At 38.5% G+C, this 21,103-nt stretch overlaps 1 protein-coding gene across 2 annotated transcripts in view; it reads right to left on the reverse strand.

The window, feature by feature from the left end:
- hdac4 (histone deacetylase 4) overlaps positions 1–17,975 on the reverse strand; it is a 155,441-nt gene extending 137,466 nt beyond the window's left edge. For both annotated transcript variants that reach the window (XM_056754256.1, XM_056754255.1), the window contains exons 1-2: positions 17,880–17,975; positions 4,727–4,980 (exon numbers count right to left, since the gene is read on the reverse strand). In XM_056754256.1, the coding sequence (XP_056610234.1) occupies positions 4,727–4,748 (22 nt within the window). In that variant the 5' untranslated portion in view covers positions 4,749–4,980; positions 17,880–17,975. The remainder of the gene's footprint in view (positions 1–4,726; positions 4,981–17,879) is intronic.
- Positions 17,976–21,103: the final 3,128 nt, after the last annotated feature.

Genomic DNA, 21,103 nt, shown 5'->3' on the forward strand with positions numbered 1-21,103 from the left:
AACAGCCACGTTTAACAGATGCAAAAACAAATCTGACAATTTGGGGAAAATTTTTTTTTTTAAATTATTGTTGCGATTAGTAATTTTGTAATATCAGTACATTGTGCAGCCATAGTTTCCAATTGGACCTAAGTTATTTCGTGAAAATCTAGGTGAAATTTGATCTTTGCTTATAAACTGCATTAACGTGTCAATTTGAGGAAAAACTGTGGTTAACATACCTTGTGTAGTTTTAAATAAATGTTATTTTAATGTTTTCCACACATTTTTACTAAATGAACCAGTAAACTCACTTTCATACGAAGAAAAACATGAAAAAACTAAAACGGGAAGTCTGGACCAGCTTTGTTAACATCATCAGATGTGATCTATAAAGTCAACATCGAAAAAATCAATAATCATCAGAAAGCTGAAAAATATTGAAAAACAATTGCTCAAGAATCTATTCAGAATACTTTGTCGCTAAACAAATCTCCCTAGATTTGGATTCAAATAAATTCCGCCTCATTTGTTTTTGAGAGGAAAAAAGTACACTGGCAGATTTAGGCCTTGGCCTTCCGCAGATGAAAGAATCCTGAGAGACCTGTGGCTGGATCTCTTCTAATAAAATCTGGGTGTTAAATAAACGACCCTCGCGACTCAAAGGCCTGGTAGAGCTCTAACTAGCGCTGGCCCGGCTTCAATCACAGCTCGGCCCGTCTCTGTGTTTATGTTCGAAGCAGGAGAGATGCCTTGTGACGATTTATTGACGCAAGATCCCCACAGTTCAGACTGCCAGCGATTAATCACGGCAGGAGAGGGGCTTGTTCAGACCTGTGAGATCAAGAGCCACTGAAGCCGAGCCAGGAGGAAAACCTACATGTGCGATCTACGCAACGCTTGGCTAACGGTGAAAACCACCTAAGATCTGACGTCGTGAAGAACATATGCGCTAACATCCTTTCAACAACAAAACAAAAACTTTTTCTTTGAAAGGAGAAAATAAAAAGTTTCTCTTGCAGCAAGAAATTGTGGCATAAATTATGCTATGACAACGCATGTGCTCTTTCATGGGCATATGACGTGGCAACCTTCTAGTTTCTGAGAAAAAGAGCCTTGAGAAACCGGATGATGAAGGACAACTTCTGAATCAACAGAAGTTCCTTTAGATTTCAAAAGATGCAAATCCAAAATTAAGTAGCACTCGCACATCTGCACTTATGTCATCTTTACCTACATTTAATCTAGTGTGGACATTAAACATCCTCTCCTCCAAATAAGAAAACTACCTTGCGAATAAAAACTGCACAAGGTTATTTAATGAACGAACATGCAGTCTGAGACAGCAGACATGGATTTAGGGTTTATGAGAGAAAGAAAAATTCCCGGAAAACACTTCCTCAAAATGCCAAAAAGGAGATAATTACACATAATATCACTCAAACATCAGGATTTAAGAACGTTGTTACCACGCAAACTGGTTTTATAGTAATTTAAAGCACAACCAACAACGAAATACCAAACCGAAATAATAATGACAAACCATGGCAACAACAAAACAAAACCGTTTACCCAGTTTGTTGTTGTATTATATGCGGTGGTGTGCTCCTACTGATCCGAAACTGGTTGGAATTGGTAATGCCATGGAAAACATTGAATTATAAATGAGCTGTCCTCCCAAACAAGACATATTTTCCACAAACTTTGTTTAAAAATGAAAGCAGCAAAACCAGAAAGAAAGAGTCCGTGTTTACATGCAAACACATGCAAAATACAGTCAATATTTTATAATACTTATAATAATGATCATTTTGTTTGGAGTCAGATTATAAAGATGCATGTAAACGCAGCAACATCAATCACTTTCCATTTTTAAGAATGGATTGTGGACAAGAACGGAATGATAAGGATTACGGATTCAATTATTAAATTAAAATAAGGTTTGCAGATCCACGTCCCGGCTAAAAGGAGTGACAGACTGTGATTCTACTGTAAGGACGCTTGGTATACACCGCTGTCTGCATCTGAATCAAGTTGCATTCCCCATCCACCTTCCCTCGGGCAAAGAAACCATCGGTGCCAGTTCTTTGGAGCAGTTAAGCCTGATCCTAGCACCCCTGACGTCAGAGCGGGCGGACCCCTCGACCGAGCGCACGTAAAAAATGTACAAACAATGTGTTCCCTCACGCAGAAAAAAGAACCCCTGGGGATTTCTTATTCTTTCTCTTTTCAAGTGCTCTTTCTTTCACTGTTCAAGTGCTCCCTGCTATCGGAAGGTGTGAATTTGATACAAGCAGATAAAAAAACAGGTTTTCAAATCCTGTAGGTCTGGAGGGATATGAAAGTACATAAAGATGTCCAGCGGTCGCACCTTCAATTGCACAAAAGGCCAATGAATTTTGAGCCGACGGCGAAAGCTTCTTAAAAAGATTTGAGAGTAGTGATGGGCCTGGAGCGGAGTGATGTGCATCTTTCTTGGCAAATAAGGTGTTGCTGTATTTGATGTGGCTCCTGGGACGAGAGGAGCTGGCTGACAATCAAAAACCTGCTTTCTACAACACAAGATCCTTGACGGAGAGCAAATTGGGTGGAACGGAAGATACACCTGGGAATGAAAGGTGGAACAATTGTGGAAACATTGCCGCACCCTACACCTTACAAGGGGCCGACAACAAATCCGACAAACACAAAGTAATAAAGGGAAGAAATTGTGAAGGATATGAAAAACTGTTTGTTGAAGCATAAGACCTTTCATTAAACCTCTTTAGAAAAATAACCAAGATCTACACGAAAACACATGGTCTCCAGCAATGCTCCTCTTGTCTGATAACAAGAGCAGGTCAAAAAGAGAAGAGAAACTTCTTTTAAATTCCTTAATGCACTGAAGGTTTGTTTCCTCTTTTCCAGTCAAAAACATGAGTGGCACTTGCATGCAAAACTTGATATGATAAATTATGGTTGTGGTGGTCGCCAGGGCGTTGCTATGTGTTGGCCTTTGATTTGATGAAGTATGTGCCACCTTTCATTATTTTTTTTGGTTATAACTGTGAAGCTGCCCTGACACAACTTGTATCGCAAAAAGCTGCAAATAAAAACAGTGATTCTAAAAGAGATGCTAACAAACAGGCAGAGACGTGAGGAATAAACCTCCTCTAATGAGAACCACTGGATTAGGTTGATGCTGGTGATCCCCGGCTGAAATTGCTCTATCGGACCCAAAGCGGATTAAGGGACGGGATGCGAGAGGTGAAATCAGGCCTGCAAATCTCCAATCCAGATCAAAACCATTACATCACCCCTGGATTGGCAAAATAGGAGGAAAAATTGGTTTTATCTTTTTTTGTTCTGTTGAACACAAAATTAGATATTTTGGAAAACGTGGACAAACAGTACAGTCAACGATGTCCCAATAGAGTCAGTTGCTGACATTTTTACAAACCTGTAACAGTAAGTATTAAACTTTGACACTTCCTTGGCCGCGGCTTGTTTTTTCCCTGCGATTTGATTGGATGTATAAAAACAGCCGTTGCATTTTAAAATGGAACTGGGAGCAGCCCGACAGTTGAAGGGGAGGAGTTAACAGAAGCCCCGCCCAAACCGTCTAATTTACATCATTTGAGATGGAGAGTCACTAGAGGCCGGAAGTGCATTTTCAGATTCTAACTGATGATAATGAGGGCATATTAATATTAAAAAGAGAAGGACCCATATTGGTAAGCTATTTACAATAAACGCTGCAATATTTCAAGAAAAAATAAAAATTGTTATTTTTCCTTTCACTGGGACTTTAACTGTTCCTTTAAAACTGTTTTAACCTCAGCCAGTAAAAAAAAAATCTCTCAAAATCACGGTACCAAGGTTTTTTGAATGAGCAAGCAACGCCTACGAAAACCATGCAAATCTATGTTTTATCTTACTATGTGTCAGAGTTGAAAAAACAAATGCGCTGTGTATAAAGTAGCATTCGAGACAAACAAACAACACAATTAACATCCAAAATGGAGGAGCCACGTCCAAAGCGACTGTAAAATCCACATAAATACACACCTGTGACCACAATATCTATATTGATACGCTAAGTTGCTTGGCAACAACAAACACCCAACAGTTATGCTAACAAACTACATCAAATTTGACACCTCTTAGCGTATTGCAATGGAAAACATTACATGGAAACCAATAAACGAGTGCGTTATAGCTATTTAATCAGACCAAAGTGATCTAAAAACATCCACAGCCTCTTGTGGTGCGTTTCTGTAGCATCTAAAAGAAAGCTCACAGAATGAAGCCGAACGGCTATTAAGTGCTCATATGTCTCACGGATAATTCAGTGTAATGAAAATATGTCTGAAAAAACAATCGCTGTGACCTTATCCTCCGTGAATACGAGAGACGAGCGAGAGAGAAGAGATAAAGAGAGAAGCACAAAAAAAAAACTTCTTCTCTGAATAATGAACCTCCACTAGCTGACAGTTGGACAGGGCAGCCTTGGCAGCGAACGGGGGACAGATATTTGAGCGAGAATCAAAAAAGCTTTTCTGGCAACTCAAGGCTTATACTCGGCCCTCAAATACCAAATCACGTACCTGTCCTGAAGCCGAGAAACTATTTCATCCACCTGCAAGAGCGACGGGTTTGTAATGACACATTTTAGGATCACTGAGTGACGGTTATTTTTACAGACGTCGTATCTGAAAGCGGAGTGGGGCTGAATGTGCCCCATTTATCAAAACTGAAGAGCTCTTACCTGGCCGGCCGGGAGACGTCATCCCGGGGTTCTCTCAGAAGGAATTGAAGACCGACAACAAAAGGAGTGTGTCCTGACAGGTGAGGACGTGAGTTAGACCTCACAGCTCCTCTACGGCTCTCTGGCCGATCACCATCCAGTCGGCGGGAAAGATATTTAATATAGACACGAGATGGTAAAGATAGAAGATGTTTACAGGCCCCGCTGGCCGTAATCCAACTCGGCGTGTTGTTGGAATCCTCACCGGTCTTGAACTGTTAAAAGAGAATAAAACAGAAGTAATGACACAATGGCTCCCTTCAAAAACATAGTGAGATGTTGTGTTCCCTACTGTCTACATAGACAGCTGCCTCTTACGAAAAAATGTACAACAAAAGCTCATTAGACTATTTTAAACGTATATATACTATATTTGGCCAGACCAGGCCGGACCAGAAGGACAACGTCACACGTTGTTGACACGCGGCGGGCGGGTGTTAGCCATCCTCTCCAATCTGTCACTCTGACACATTCACGCCTTTCATATTTGCCGTCACAACGTTGAACAGAGGCGTCGATGACAATCGCTTGACAAGCAGACCTAACACAGTGTTTCCAGGATAAATGTGTGTACATTTCTCCATATGGCCACCTGGAACAAAGGAAGCTGTCTATCAGCATAACCGCGATATCTGGAGCAGTCTAGCACACAGCGGGACATCAGAGCTAAGCCATGTTACGCAATCATAAACATCAGCTGTTCCAAGAGAAATGAGGCCTAGACTAAAGAAAACTCACTGAACATGTGACGGTGGGCTAACCCATATGCCATGTTTCTGCACGCTCTTTTGTTTCTACCTGGTGCTGGGTTTCACTATACATCCTTAAATGACACAAATTATGACACGTGCAGCAAGTGAAATGATTCGATACATCACGGTCCATCAGAAAATGTCATCTGGATTGTGACTGAAAGTTATGTATGGTGTAAGGCTGGACAAGAATACTTGAATATTCCCTGTATGGGTAGGCATTGCCTTGAATATCGCCCATGAGTGAGCATCTTAAACGTTATGATTTAGTTAATCTGGAAGAGAAGACAAAAATGCTGAAGACCTCAGGTGTGTGGGAACACTTTAAATTCAGTGAGGACAAGACAAAGGCAGTGTGCCAAATATGTGATTTGAAACTGGCCTTCCACAACAGCACTCCAAGTTTGAATAAATCACATAAGTTCTGTAAGTAGTACGTCTGTAAAAATGCTAGTTTGTGATTTATTATGTGTTCCACCATATGTGCGTTGTTGCGCAGATCTGCTTACGTTATCACAACAACACGAGAGCAATTAATGAAAGATGCTTTGCGCTGTTAGGTCTGCGCAGCATGATGTCCAACAAAACTATTATTAGGAGTAGTTTGGTACCCAGTAAGGACACAGGTTGCATATCACCATGTCGCACGTATCCAACGTTTTTTTTCTTACTGAAGCTGAATGATGAAATTAAACAGACTGAAGGCCGTCATTCGCTTAAATCGGCGTCTCTGCCGCGGTTGGCTATCAAACTGCTTTCTGTGCCTGGGCAACAAACAAGAAATACTCTAAACATTTTTCTAAACTAACATAATAAAGAAAGGAAGCGAAATATGTCTAATTTACCATTGAAAACAGACATTATAGACATTATAAAAACGCAAACAGACAGAGATTCCTGCCTTTATTAGAGAGAAGAATATGATCAGCCCCCTCCCTCCGAAGCTTCGAATATTCGGTGTTGATAACTACCAAAGCTCCAAAAATGCTATTGGGACCAGCCCTAGTATGTGCGATAGCTTGTACATTTTTTTAAACATTTTAGTCATTTGGCAGACGCTTTTATCCAAACCGACTTACAGTGCACTTATTACAGGGACAATCCCCCTGGAGCAACATGGAGTAAAGTGTCTTGCTCAAGGACACACTGGTGGTGGATGCTGGGATCGAACCAGCAACCTTTTGATTACCAGTTCAGTGGTTTAACCCACTAGACCACCATCTCACAAAAAAGTGCTTGTAAAAAGTGCTCATCAATCAAAACCCTGACTCTTTTACATGGAACATAAAAGAAGATACTTTCTCCAATGTCTCAGTGGTGTTGTGTTCACACAATGGACCAAATGGTGTGTTCTGCAGAATAAAGAAAGTTATGCAGGTTTGGAATGACATGAGGGTGAAGAAATAAATACAATTTGGTTTAACCGTCCCTTTAAACTATGTTAGTGAATGAAGTCCTAGAACTGAAAATGGCTAACATTCTTCCAAATATCTTTCTTTGTGTTCAACTGAACTAAGAAATGTACAGAGGTTTGGAAAAAGAGGGTGAGTAAATGAGGACTAATTCGGAATGTAAAGGTTAATAATCGGATCAGAATCGAAAGGAATAAGAATCGGATACTTGAAATTACAATTTCAATTCCTTTTATCAATTCCTGTGCGCATATTTTTAGTAATGTCCTGTAATAACTTGTGAAACTAAATAGACCATAGTTTCATTAGAGTAACTACAGTTTGACCATGTTGTAACTCAACTATGGTAATACAAACTGTAATAATCAGACAAAACATGGTTGCTATGTATAATTACACAAAACAATGGCTCATATATATATATATATTTTTCTAACCAGTCAATAAGCAGGCAAAATGACTACAAAGGTTGATATCTTCCTGTTTTATTTCAACTGCGGAATCGAAACTGGAAATTGATATAAATCGAAATTGATAAGCGGAATCTGAATTGAAATCGATACAATTCATATGATACCCTCCCAAAAGATGTCAGAATTTTCATTTTTGGGTGAACTGTACCTTTCATGGACACACAACTGAAGGAGATGGCAATACACCCATAATAATAAGACACAAATACTGATACAAGTTTGAGATGCGGTGTGGGAACAATACCTTCCATCACAATATATAAGCAAATCACTTATTTATCATTATAGCATAGTGCACATTAGGGGCATCAAAATATATAATATTTATTTCGCTGGTGGCCTTCTATAATTTTGTCTATTCATATTTTTAGATGTTTGGTTTTGTTCATAAATCAATATTATTAGTCGCTGTTTTCTTTGTCACTGTACTTGAGCATTTCATCTCTTCAAACGTACAGTGTTTGTCCATTTCCTGAAAAACGAATGGACTGCAATGCTATATAAAATTACATTAAGCACCATGATTATTAATATTGTGTTAATAGATATGAAATAATATAGTAAATATTTCAGTTTAAGTTTAGGACTGAATTATTGGCCCAAAAAAGAAACAATTTTTTTTTACTTTTTGTGTCTTGAAAATAACCTGGGTTTTATTGTGTTTTATTTGGGCCACGATAATCATATAGTGGAAATCTGATATTGTGACTGCCCTAGTTTACATCACGATAGTTATTTCTGTTCATATGTCCTCAGTGATGTCCATTTGGAAACGCTGACATCAGAAGCATGAATTAAGTATTATTATGACTGGTTGTGGGTAACTGACCACTTGGTCCTGATGTTACACTGATGTCACATTTATGTACACCACTAATCTATGAATTTCTTCTCAAATCCACTGACTAGTCTAGATCAGAGATTTAACTAAAGTGCTCTTATAAGACACCAGCCGCGAAAAGAGAATTCAACCCCACACAAAACGCTCAAGGGCACGACTGGTTTTATTTAAGACGACACCAAACCCATCATCCATACCCTCGCAAAAAAAACAAGAAAGTGGGGAGAAAGCACAGAAGACGGGGAGAAAGTTGGACCACTGGAGTTAATCCTAATAATACATGCCAAGAAAATCTGATTAGAGTGACTCCCAAAACTGACGTGGATTTTCCTTACACACGGGGAAAAGATGTTACATCACCACAGGCCCTAGAATCAAGAGAAGCTTAATACTTCTGTTTGTTTGAATGAACCAAGTCTGAGTTGAACCTCAAAGAAAGGACGCCCGAATTTCTAGCTCATGGCCTGGTTCTCACTGGGACCAGGTGGCATGGATTACATGTACTGGAAGGAGTTTATCTCCAGCTCCTCCGGCAGTCTTTGCACTTGCCGTCATCACGTGTCTCGTGTGGCGCCGTTCCCGCCCCGAGAGCACGAGTGGACATGCTCGGAGGATCTTTTGGATAAATGGACGGAAAGACAGATTCATTTTCAAATGCTTAATAAAAAGCAACATTCTTCAGACAACATCATTTACACCGGTGGCTATAAGGTTGAGCGTTTAATGGAAGGACTTCCTCTCTTACGTAAACATTACACCTCAGGGATCTCTGAGTAACTATAATCACCCAAAACCACACAGACCCCAGCAGCAAAACCAGCGCAAAAGTGTGAACCACAATGACGCAAGCCAGACTTCAGGGAAAGCCCAGATATAAAAATATCAAGCGAGGTCTCATTTCCAGAGAGTCGTTTTCAATGCTATTCTAAGCTCGGGCCTATTTTTGTAAAAGGTTGAATGAATTTGCATTACCCCTCACAAGCATGTCAAAACATGTTCACTGCACTGTATCAGAAGAGGTCAAACATTGTCTCTGTCTGAGCCATACTTACAGCTCTGCTGGGTAAACTGTATAACTTTTGAGATAAATTTAGCCTCTGGTTTCTACGATATGCCTTCCAGGCTGATTTAAGAATCTTGATTTCCAAGGATTGTCTTTCCGAGTGGCTGCTCTCCAAGACTATGTCGGTTATTAGTGCCTAGTTGCTCTAAGATGGGCACTTTGATCCTCCCTCATTTCGAGTACCGGACAGGTTTGAAAGAACAGTACTCTATTAATTGTGGGCAGGGTATTAGAGGGGGCGTGTCTCTCATGTTGACAATGAAACGATTTTTATTACATTTTTTATAACATTAATACAAAAATGTGTGTTGATAGAACTATGACAAGATTTTTTAAATAATTAAATCAAACTTTTAGATTATTAAAAATTCACTGTCGATGTTTTTAGAAAATACAGTAAACATTTAAAAGAAATATCAGCGTGAGGTGAAGCGTCATTTCTGTCGCATTTCAGTCTGTCAGTGTCTGATTGTAAAGTCTCTTTTGCTCATCTGATACAAGTGGTATCACCTGACATTTTGTCTACAAATATACTGGTGCGGAGCAGTTCGAGCGTTTGAAATCCATTCTTATGGACTTGAGCGCACGTTCACATGGCGGAGCAGAGGAATCCTCGCTTCGCTCCTCGAGCCCCATGCGAGCTCAGCTTCCATGGCAATGGATTGAAGACGCTCATCCTGCTCCGCCAGCGGCACGAAGTAGAAACAGAAAGTCTGTGCCCATTGGATACAGCATGAAGACGCAACAAATGGCTTTTTCGGTTTCTTTTTGCTTTTGCCACGTTGAAACGCGCCGCTAGCGTGCGCTGTAGACAAGAGGATTAGATGATAACGAATCAAACTTTTGTTACATTTGTATGTTTTGTATGAAGCTTGGCGCTGCACATTTTGCACTTGACTGTATTTTCGTCAAGTTTATCAAAGTGAAAACAGGCAACGCTACCAATCAAACCTCTGGGTACCACCCGAAATGCCATCAAAACCAATCAGAAAGAAAGAAAATCATATATTAAAACAATCATAGTCAAGTACTCAAGTTCTCATGCCCATTTTTAGTTGCTCTGCTCTCTCTTCTTACGTATCAAGTATTGGTCCAAACCAAATGAAAAACGTTCTGCGACATGACAATATAATCTACACACAAATTTCCTGCCATTTTGTCCTCACGTTACAAGTATATTTGTTGTACGGGCGTTGGTGTGAATAGGCCGACGATATCTGTTGTGCAAACATCTCGTTTTTCATTTTGAGACTGTATGGTTGTAGTTATCATTTTTGGTGTGAACAGGCCTTTAGTTAACATGATCTTCTGTGTAAATCTCACACATTTTTCCAAAAACACATCCAAGTATGACAGCTCTTTCACATCACACTACCCGGACAGTGCTAACCAGATAAACACTTCAAAACTGTTTAATTATGTAAGCTAATAATACAAGACTTCTTTAAGATCTACCCCACATACTCCAAAAAACTCTTTTAACACCATGAAGATACATCTGTCCAGGCAAACAGGGCTGATTATTTATACGTAAACATGACTTCTAGTACAAATCAACAATTAATCCTTAACCATCTACTGATTGAATCATACAAATGCATCTCTCTACAACAGCAGAAACAGTCGAGCATCATTAACGTCTTAATTACTGTAAAAATATAAAACTATTATATGAAAACATACAAAGCAATTATAACATCAGGGTTCATTGACATTTAGACCAATGAATTTCCATGACATATCCAGCCTTCTGAGATTAATGGAAATATATTTTTTCATAATCAATTAAAAGAAACTTTATTTTTTTAATCCTCATCTCCATCTCCACTATGTGCACCCTGAATATTTACATTTAGGTTGTATTAAAAAAAAGGTGACACTCTACAATAAGGTTCAATTTGTTAGCAATAGTTAACTACATTTCTTTGCTTTTTAACATGCACATGCACAGTTACACATTTAATTCCCTAAAGCTGTATCTGTTAACATTAGTTAATGCAAAATGAATTAACATGAACAAACAATGACAAATAACATTGAAATGGCCTTACCTAACATTAACAAAAAGAGTAATGAATGATGTACAAATATACAAGATATACAATAGACAAAACAACATATTATAGAAATACATTTTATTATAGAAAATATTTTATATTTTTTTATAAATGTAATGTAGAAATAATTATATTTTAAGAAATGTAAAATACAATATCCTTTTAAATAATTATTGTTTGAGTAAACTATTCCTTTAAAATTCTGCTCAAATGTCCAGACTTTTAGTGACCACAAGAACCCTGTAAAATATAAAAACTGTAGCAGGACATAAACATAAAGAGATAAAATAGGTGGCCTAGTTTAAAAAAACTGTGTCAAGAAAACAGGACACAATGTTAAGGGAAAGCTGCAGGACAATCACCCAAAATCGGTCAAGCGTCCATTTGCCGTGACTGCTCATGTCGTCTGGGGGTGTGATGTATCCTGGGGCAAATGAGAGGGCACTTGTGCACCCTCAGTCTACCATCAGCCCGCCTGTGACAAGAATGAGACTTGGTCGGTCGTCTAGAGTGACCGCCATCGAAGGCCAGACCTGACACAGACTGACAAGCCGGAGGAAAATAACCGGGTTGCAAAGCTCAGCAGGAAAATGACACCCAACCCAATATGACAGGACGCTCTCATTGTTTATACAATACTCAAGACTGCTCGCTCATGTTCACTATAAGAGAAAACAAGAGCAGGCAGGCCAAATATAACGGCAGTTATCCATTACACAAGGAAAACACCTCACACCTGTCACAGGAGCTAATAAATGTTTGACTACATGACTGCTCTTTACAGTAGTCAACTAGAATGTCATTTTGGTTTTCTGTTTGGAGGAATTCCTATCAATGTTTATAGTTAACAATCAACTGTTTAATTATTGAAGTTAATAAAACATACATTTATTTTATAATGTTCTGCGACGTCCATTTATAAAGTTAGCAAGATTTTAATTTAAAATAATAAGTATAATTGATTTAATTCCTCAACATAAGATTAAATTCTTTAAATCTGCAAATTTTCATAGACTGGACCCTTACATTTATCTCAAAAAGTACTATTGACCGATTACAAAATTGAAAATTGTGCAATTTGAATACATTTAAGTGACCTGAAAAAACGTATGGGTAATTTTGGTTCAAATGTATAAATACTACACAACAAGAACAAAAACAATCTGTAACAGATAAAGAATAGTGACACAGCAAAGACATTATTACTCACACTTACATGTTGCAACTTTACTGTCAGAATAGGTATAGACAACAATGCATCATCTTCCATGTTTAGTCCTCTGAAAAGTCTGCATCCAACAGTCTTGTTGAAAACTGAATCCTCAAAAAAATGATTTTTACAAACCAACGGTATCTTACTGATTCTTTAATAAAAACAGCATAAAAAAAACATTTTGAGTTCAGAAACCTATGACAATATATTTTTACAGCACAATGTCCCCTTACATGACATAAAAAATATTTTTTAATGTTTAAAATAATAAGCATACAAACAGATATGATCTAATTAATTGAATTATTGCCATAACAAGATCATTAACAATCATCAGCATCCCAAATGAAAGTTGGATTGAATTGAGTCAAACTAAAAATGTGCATCAATGAAGCAATGCCTTCTGAAATGCTGTTCCACTTCTAACCATGAAACCTCACTTTCCCAGCTCATTGTGTCACAGGCTATAAAAAAACTACAAAGTTGCACAACTTTTCAGAAAACTGCATTGAAAGGAAACTGATTCTCTGCCGTTCCCGACAGAGCTGACGTGGTGCCGTGTTTTGTGCCACTGAATTCACTCTTATGCCACTATGGCAAAATGTTTCATTAAGGGATTCGCTCAAATACTGACGTATTGTTTTGGCAGAGCAAACTAGCGCAAGACAAGGTTACTAAAATGGAATGGTGCGCGACAGATTGTGTCCGTTTTAAGCAGTGATTTTGTACAGTGGGTCTTCATTAAAGGTGTAGTTAAGCCAAAAATGAACAGTTTGTCATAATTTACCATTTAATGCTGTCGGTGTTGTTGTTTCTGTAAATCTCAAAACGATACTTTCCCAAGCAGTTTTCCATATGACATAATCATAGTTACCACAGATGTCAAGCTCCAAACAGGACCAAATACAAAGTTAGTCCATATGTCTCTATCTTCCAAAGCAATATAAAGAGTACACAAACTGGAATAGGTTTCTAGACCACTCAAATCTCAGTCCACACTTGCGCTTGTAAAGATTCATACTATGACCTCGAAGGTTCTTGATTCTATAGAAGAATGTGATATGCAAAACATGATACAATAGTTTGTAAAAATCATATTTAAAAACTCAAAATGACATTCTTTCAGGGATAGGAAAACATTGCTACTTCTGAAAGTGAAGAGTCATGTTTTTCTGTTGCAGTACATAAATCTGGCACTGTTATCACAACAAACAGGTTTGGAACAACAAAATGATAACAGTCCACCAAGCATCACGTCGCAGGCGAAGTTTCAACATCTCCATTTCCACAGAGTCCAGATTATTTTCACATAAACAAAGAGCAGGAAATGAGCCCTGTGACCAAACACAACCGTGTACATGCCTGCCTGCGCTTTATGAGAGCCCGAACAACCATCACTCTCTCTCGCCAGTCATTGACTTTCCCCTGCTTGTCTGCTTTTCTCATCCTCGGCCTGTTACGATGGCCGACAGTGTTTTTGCATTGAGGGTGAAATGAACTTTTAACCACCTTGACTGAAGAACTGCTTAGAAACATTTAGTTTTCATTAAACCCCTCATATAAACAAACAAGCTTTATAATTATTGCAATCTATAATACGTTGGATTGCCAAATGAACCTAAGCCTCGCCAAGTCCTGCAACAGCGGAACGAACAAGAAAACAGGCATTTGAGTAAACACAAAGTGACACAGGCACTAAGTGATTCCAAATTTTGTCGACAAGACCACCAAAGGCAGTGCCGGATGGTAAATCTGATATTTTTAAGGTGAAGTAAGTGTAATTTCCGCACAACAATAAGTATTCCAAACACTGCCATTGGGTGGCTAAACAGAAAGTATCACTCCAAACTCACATCACTGGTTGAACAAGTCATCATGTCCCAAATAACAATAGCAAAAAGTTAATTTGTTTTAACCAATAAAACTAAAATAACATTTTGATTTCTCAAATTGAAAAGTAAAACCATGTGTTTGTTCAACCAGTGGCAGAAGCGGAAAGTGTACAAGAAACTTGTGTAAATAAATAGCATCATTTTTTGTGTATTAACTAATCACAAAAAGTGCATAAATTACACACTTCAGCTTGAAAGAGTAATTTACCGACGCAAGTAACACTGCGACCACACAAGGCCTCAGAGACATCAAGACAATTCTCAATCCAATTTTCCACTCAGGGAACAACCTTTCTAGAGATCGAGAGCCATTCTTGTCATCTGTCCAGCCGCATTAACCACCTCCAGATCTACCCCGTCTCCTATTATCTCTTTTCTGCGCTTAGCATCATGACTGACTGAAGCCAAATTCTCTCTCTTTTTCCTCTTCAGCCACAGATGCAGCAAACAGTACAATCTGCCAACCTCCATGAGTCATCCTGCACTGTTAATTATGTGCCCTTAGGAGTAGAATTGATTAGCAAGGGCCTCAAACTGATTTTAATTGTTATTTGAGACTATATAAAGCGTGGGCCATTTAGTCACATTTACTAAGTGCGGCCGTTACTCAGGACTCGACTGCCAAGTCCTAGAAAGATCGGATCCGTGGAGAGAGAACCAGAGATAACGTATGCTGGGATCAAACAGAGAATGTGTTACAAAGCAGAATATCACCATTTATTATTGGATCATAATCATGAGTCACCATTGGTTGAGTAAAATGTCAATCACTACGACAAGCCCACTGCAAAATCTTGACAGAAACACATTCCCCTACGCACAAAATCCACACATATGATGCATAATGTACAAGTTTTGTGTTGCCTTACACTTTAAAGCATATATTTTCTTAACAAGTTATTTTAAACTACTTTTTTTAAATTATGGCCAATGAGATGCTGTACCTTCTGACAAAAATGTGAAATTTCAAATTCTAAGAAACATAATATACAGCCACACAAAATGCAAGACAGCTTAGTGTTAGGTATGCGCGATATGGCTCTAAAACTCTATCACAATATTTTCTGGTATTTGTTTTGCGATAGCGATGACGACAATTTAACAATTACACCATCTGCATGAAGCCTAGAGCCTCAGAAACACAAAAATGTATCAAAAAGTAAAACGTACCACAAAACAAATAGGCTCCCAAAATATTCCTACAGTATTTAGTAAATATAAAATATAATGATGACATTCGACTTTAAAAGGTTGTAGTGAAGAAATAATGAAATTAACTAAAACTCCATATGCACATCATGTCATACCTAAACTCCATATAGCCTACTAGCGTTCATGCTGCCTGTATATGACATATTTTAATATTTGTGCAATGCATACACGCGCATAACTTTCCTGTAGCTCAGTGCATCGCGTTAATAACACAAGGTCGTGGGTTCGATCCCAGGGGATTGCACAGACCTATGTACAAATGTATAGGATAAAAGCGTCTGCCAAATGCATAAATTTAAATGTAAATTACATCTAGCGAATGCTTAAATAGAGACGTTTAGCCAAACTAAATGTTGTGGTGTTTTAATTCAGTATGACTATCAAGAAATACATAACTAACGAAAACGAAACTTAACCGTAACTCGGATGCATCTACAGTGCCCTCCGTCACGAGAGTTAGAACTCCTCTTTAAGTGAAAACTCTTTCTCAGCTTCACGTCCCCCCTTCTCGCTATACCCATTTTTGCTCCGCATATGAGCTTTGAATGGGTATTACAAACAAATTACGTCATCAACTAGAATTTATCGTTTATATCGCGGAAAGACGAATTCCTATCCTGGGGAGAATCTCTCCCGATATATCGCAAACGATATAATATCGGCCATCCTTCCTTAGTGTACAGTGTTTTTGTTTTGTTTGTTTGCTGAAGCCAGAAAGTGTGAAACAAAGGCCACGCAAAACTGTATTACCTCGCTGCTGCCAAGTTCTCAGAGGGCTCCTCTGACCTTCTTCCTGTGAGGCCTGGAATTTACAAGGTCTGAGAGACGGTCCTTGGGAACCGGAATGTGAATAGACGAGTGAACTTCCTAAAGGCTGTGATTAAAGCCTGCCTTTATATGCCTGTGCATGATGCCACATGTCGGAGCTTCAACCACCGTCTATGGGTGACAGCTGCCAAGAGCATCTGCATGATATAACCACCATCGGGCACTACGACTGGCATGACTCAGCTCAAAACATGGAATCGACTTAGGTCCATTTATAAACCATAGTTTTACAATTAACCTTCACTTTCTGTTTAGCCTGGGACAGAGCAAAAAAAGCCCTTTACAATCCATTAAAAAAGGTTGGTACTTTTGGGACTTTCTTAACTCCATCTAAATAAAAGGTTTAAATCATTTACTGTAAAAAATCAGTTTGGGGTCTCAGAGACGACATAAAAAAGTCTTTAAACAAAATATAAAACGCAAAACTGCTTTCAAATGCTGCTAATTGGTGTATTCATTGTAGCATCAGACATTCTCCAGATTGTTTCATTTGTTTAACTGTGTTAAATAGAGAACCACTATTTGATTACAATAGAATTACATGTTACAGGAACAACATTCATTCAGTGATCAACGGACAGATACAACAACTTACAATCAATCTCAACAGAACGTGACGATCAGATCGTACACAATAAACTAAACAAGACGTACAGAACCAACCTGAATGTAAACAAATATTATGAAAGGAAAGGTGTTGACTTTACAGCAATCTGATCGCAGAACACAAAATGCGAGATAAAATGCGTTTAAACAGCTACAGGCACTCAATTCGTGCAGAACGAAACGGCAGTAAATCATGAAAGCGCGCGTTAAATGTTACAAATGTTACAAGCGCGGGTGAATGATACAACTGACACATGTATCATCGGCGATGACGTCACGCCCTCCTCCATTCACAAGAAAACAACAAGCGCCTTTTATTGGCCACAACTCTACAGGTAAAGTGTTTCTATAATACTTAACCAGGACAACAACATCGTAACAACGTTTATAACAGATCGTGAATCGGTCAATGGCCATTTAAATACTTTAAAGATGCACGTCAGTATCCTAAATGTATATACTGTACATTAATACGCATTCCATGTGATCTAAAATATATGTTTCTATATATGTTTCTATAAGAAAAAGCTCCAGTGGACATTAAGAGAAGTTTGGAGGTCAAGAAACGTGCTAAAGCTACTCCGAGAGCTAGGATTGAACATTACTACCCTCTGGCACACAGAGATTAGACACACACACACACACACACACTGTTTTGATTGTTACATCTGCACCGTGAACGTTCATAAGTTTCTTTCCCTTACTCAAATGGTCTCTGCATTTAAGGATAAAACCATTGAAGGACGCATAAGAATAGGCACTCACGTATCTGCAGCTCCGCGGCGCTCTGACGCACCTCGCCGGACTTTATTCCCGTTGGAGAGCGCGCTCGCGACAGACACACTCGCAGACGGATTCCGCCATACTGGATTGTGGTGAGCGGATCACGTGTCGAGTCCCCGGCGCATTTCCTCCAGAGGCGGGCTCACGCGGTCGGACTAGCCCGATTGCGATTTGCTTCTTGGACCAGTTTTTTTGCTTTCTGTGTTGTGTCCCTTTCAAAACAGATATTAAGGTAACCTTAGAAGTGAGTTTTTACGTTCTGTTTACTTATTTTGTATTCGCCTCTATTGCCATCAAAAATAGGCTTACAGAAGTTACACTAGGCTGACAGTTCCAGTTCATTGGGAATTTCATAAAATCTTTCAAACAAAAACAATCACATTGAAAATATATTGCCCAAACGAGGTAAAATCATGACATTACATTACAAAAAGATAATTATACTGTATGCATTAAAATACAGTACAAAATAGTTACATACAAATAAAAGATTTAGATTTTGGGTCGGGTTCTAGGAACCTTGGGGTAACTTATCTATTTCCTTACAGTACTCTATGTAGGCTAGGTATAACTGGAAAATGAATGCACACATTAAACATTTTAATAAATATCTGACTTCAGCCGCGTTTAGACGGCCAGCGACTTTGTGTCGCTTGTTTCTTGCTACGACTCAGTCGCTAGGTTTCGCTAGTCTCTTGCAACGAGGTCGTTCCTAGGTTTGATTGCTCTAGTAACATTATTAAACGAACTCTGCAGTAACTGACAGGGGCGGACTGGGAGTAAAAAGTGGCCCTGGACTTCTTCGACAGGAGCGGCCCACAAAACCTAGCTCGCAACATAACACAACAATGCACTGATACACAAATCATTCTACAGCAATATTATTTATAAATGTAAATGTAAAACCTTTCATGCCACCTTGCAAAGTCAATAAAACATTTAATTTAACAGTAGAGGCCAGTACAGTCTAAGCAACAAATAGAAAACCAAATGACATAAAAGCCTACCTAAACATGTCAATGTTATATAAGGTAATGTATTTAAACTGACCATAACAAATATGTTTTACATCAGCTATAAAGTCCAAAATCGACATTATACAAATCTAAAAAAGGTAAATAATAAAACTGAATCAACGCACTGGATTTCGTGCATGATAAGCCACTGCCTACCGACAGTTAGTTCTGCCTCCTTCAATTTGAATGGCTGAAAGTTCTGTCTTCTTTATTGATTGGCCGTATTCTCCTTGGTCTCTGTTATTTAATTGGCTGGAATTGATTGGTCAATCTTTTGACATTGACGAGCGCTTGTTTCCGCTGCTGTATTGAACCACTTGGACACAGAAAACACAACAGCTAGTAACAAGTGAGCAAAATAAAATTATTATTGATATTATTTCTTTATATCCCAACAGTGGACCATCCACATTGAGCAGCGGCCTACCGGGAAAACTCATAAATGCTGTCAGCCTGTAAAAACTATATATTTATATATATATTAAAAAATCTGACCTGCCCATATTTGAAAAATGTCGAGGATTTCAAAACCCGGAAGGCAAAAATAGCGCAAAAAAGCAAGAAATTAACTAGTTTTCGAAACTGTAATAACTTACAGTTGCCAACACTGTTTTCTATGATGTGCAACACAACCAACTTTGTTTAGATCTAAATAAATCTTGTTTAGTGCTTTGTGGCTCTTTAAAACTATTTGGGAACATTAAAAAATAAAAGAGTAATGTCCATAAATAATTTCCGGGTCGAAGTGGAATTTATCGAGTTTCTGAGGGAACGTCAACGCAGCACAAGTCCTCCTGGGTAGTTTGTTTTGATGAGCTGGTAGGTCTCTCACTTACTTTGGTTCATTTTGAAACATGTATATATGAAGAAAAAAAGCGACAGCAGCAAAAGTCTTATAAAAAAGTGTAAATGGATAGACCCACTTGAAACAGAATCCATCATCACAACCTTTTAGGACACCTCACACCTGTCACATTTATACATTACATTTCAAGCTAGTGATCGGATCTGTCAGGGTATAGTGATACTCTTCCTCTTTTCACAAACCTATTCTTAGCTGAATTTCGATTGTGCTCTTGCACCTCATATGAATGTAAAACGTTGTTGTGGTGGCCACTGTTTCTCAGGTTGCATTGAGTATAGTACTCAGAGGACTATAGAGTTTCATCCAGTTGAGGACAGAGATCCACAGGTTGTCTTGTATTGTCACTGATGCCAAGCAAATGACTCCTTTTATGCTCTGCTTCTCAAGCAGGCTATACGAGACATAAAAGCATGCTTAGATTTGTTCTCTTGTCATTACTTACCGTAGGTGTTTTTCATTTACGTCTATTTTCCAAGGCTTTACCTTTACTTCGAAGCTTTTGACAGATGCTTTTCTTCAAAGTGACTTATTGTGCATTCAATTTAGACTATCATTTTGTGTGTTCTCTTGGAATAAAACCCATGACCTTTGTGCTGCTCATGTAATGCTTTACCAATTGAGCTAAAGCCATTAGACTACATAGCGTGAATAAAAACGTTGCCATGATGTAACTGATGCCATGGGGAAAAAGTAATGTAATCAATCGATTTTCAAGAAAAATTGTATCCTGTAAATGCAAATATCTGCTAAAAGTCAACTCATATTTTTTATTTCAATGGTTCTAATAAGATATTTGTGAATTACTTTAGCGTGAGTGCTTGTGTTCAGAATGAGTTCTTTGGCAGAAGGAGCTGTTTGTGTGAGTGTCCTGTGTTTTACAACAGAATTTCCAGCCTTTACACCTGGCTTGGTGACAATAATTATCACTTCCAAGCAAATTGAACTAACGTAATTACTGTCTACAAAGTTGTCAAGCTGCAGAAGCAGAACATGAAAACAAAAACAGGAGGGTGATTTTGCTCAGTTAGATGCCAAGAGGAACAAGCAATGGGTTGCATTTTATTTCATTATTTTGTTAGTATTGTCTTTGTTCTTGGAGTTTCCTCCATTCTTCAACAAGTCACGCTCAACTGCAGAAGACAACGTTCTGCAGCTCACTGATAAAGAGACAGAATTCTTCTGTTGATAACCCCAGACAGATGCTTTCATGACGACAGTTACACGCTCCTGTTGATTGAGGGAAAACCCACAGACAAGCACAGATCCTGAGGACATCACCCGCTGACTCTACACCATCAATGGCACTTTTAACAGGTCAAGATGCT

The sequence above is a fragment of the Triplophysa dalaica genome, chromosome 8 (genome assembly GCF_015846415.1).
Source record: "Triplophysa dalaica isolate WHDGS20190420 chromosome 8, ASM1584641v1, whole genome shotgun sequence".
NCBI classification, from domain to species: Eukaryota; Metazoa; Chordata; class Actinopteri; order Cypriniformes; family Nemacheilidae; genus Triplophysa; species Triplophysa dalaica.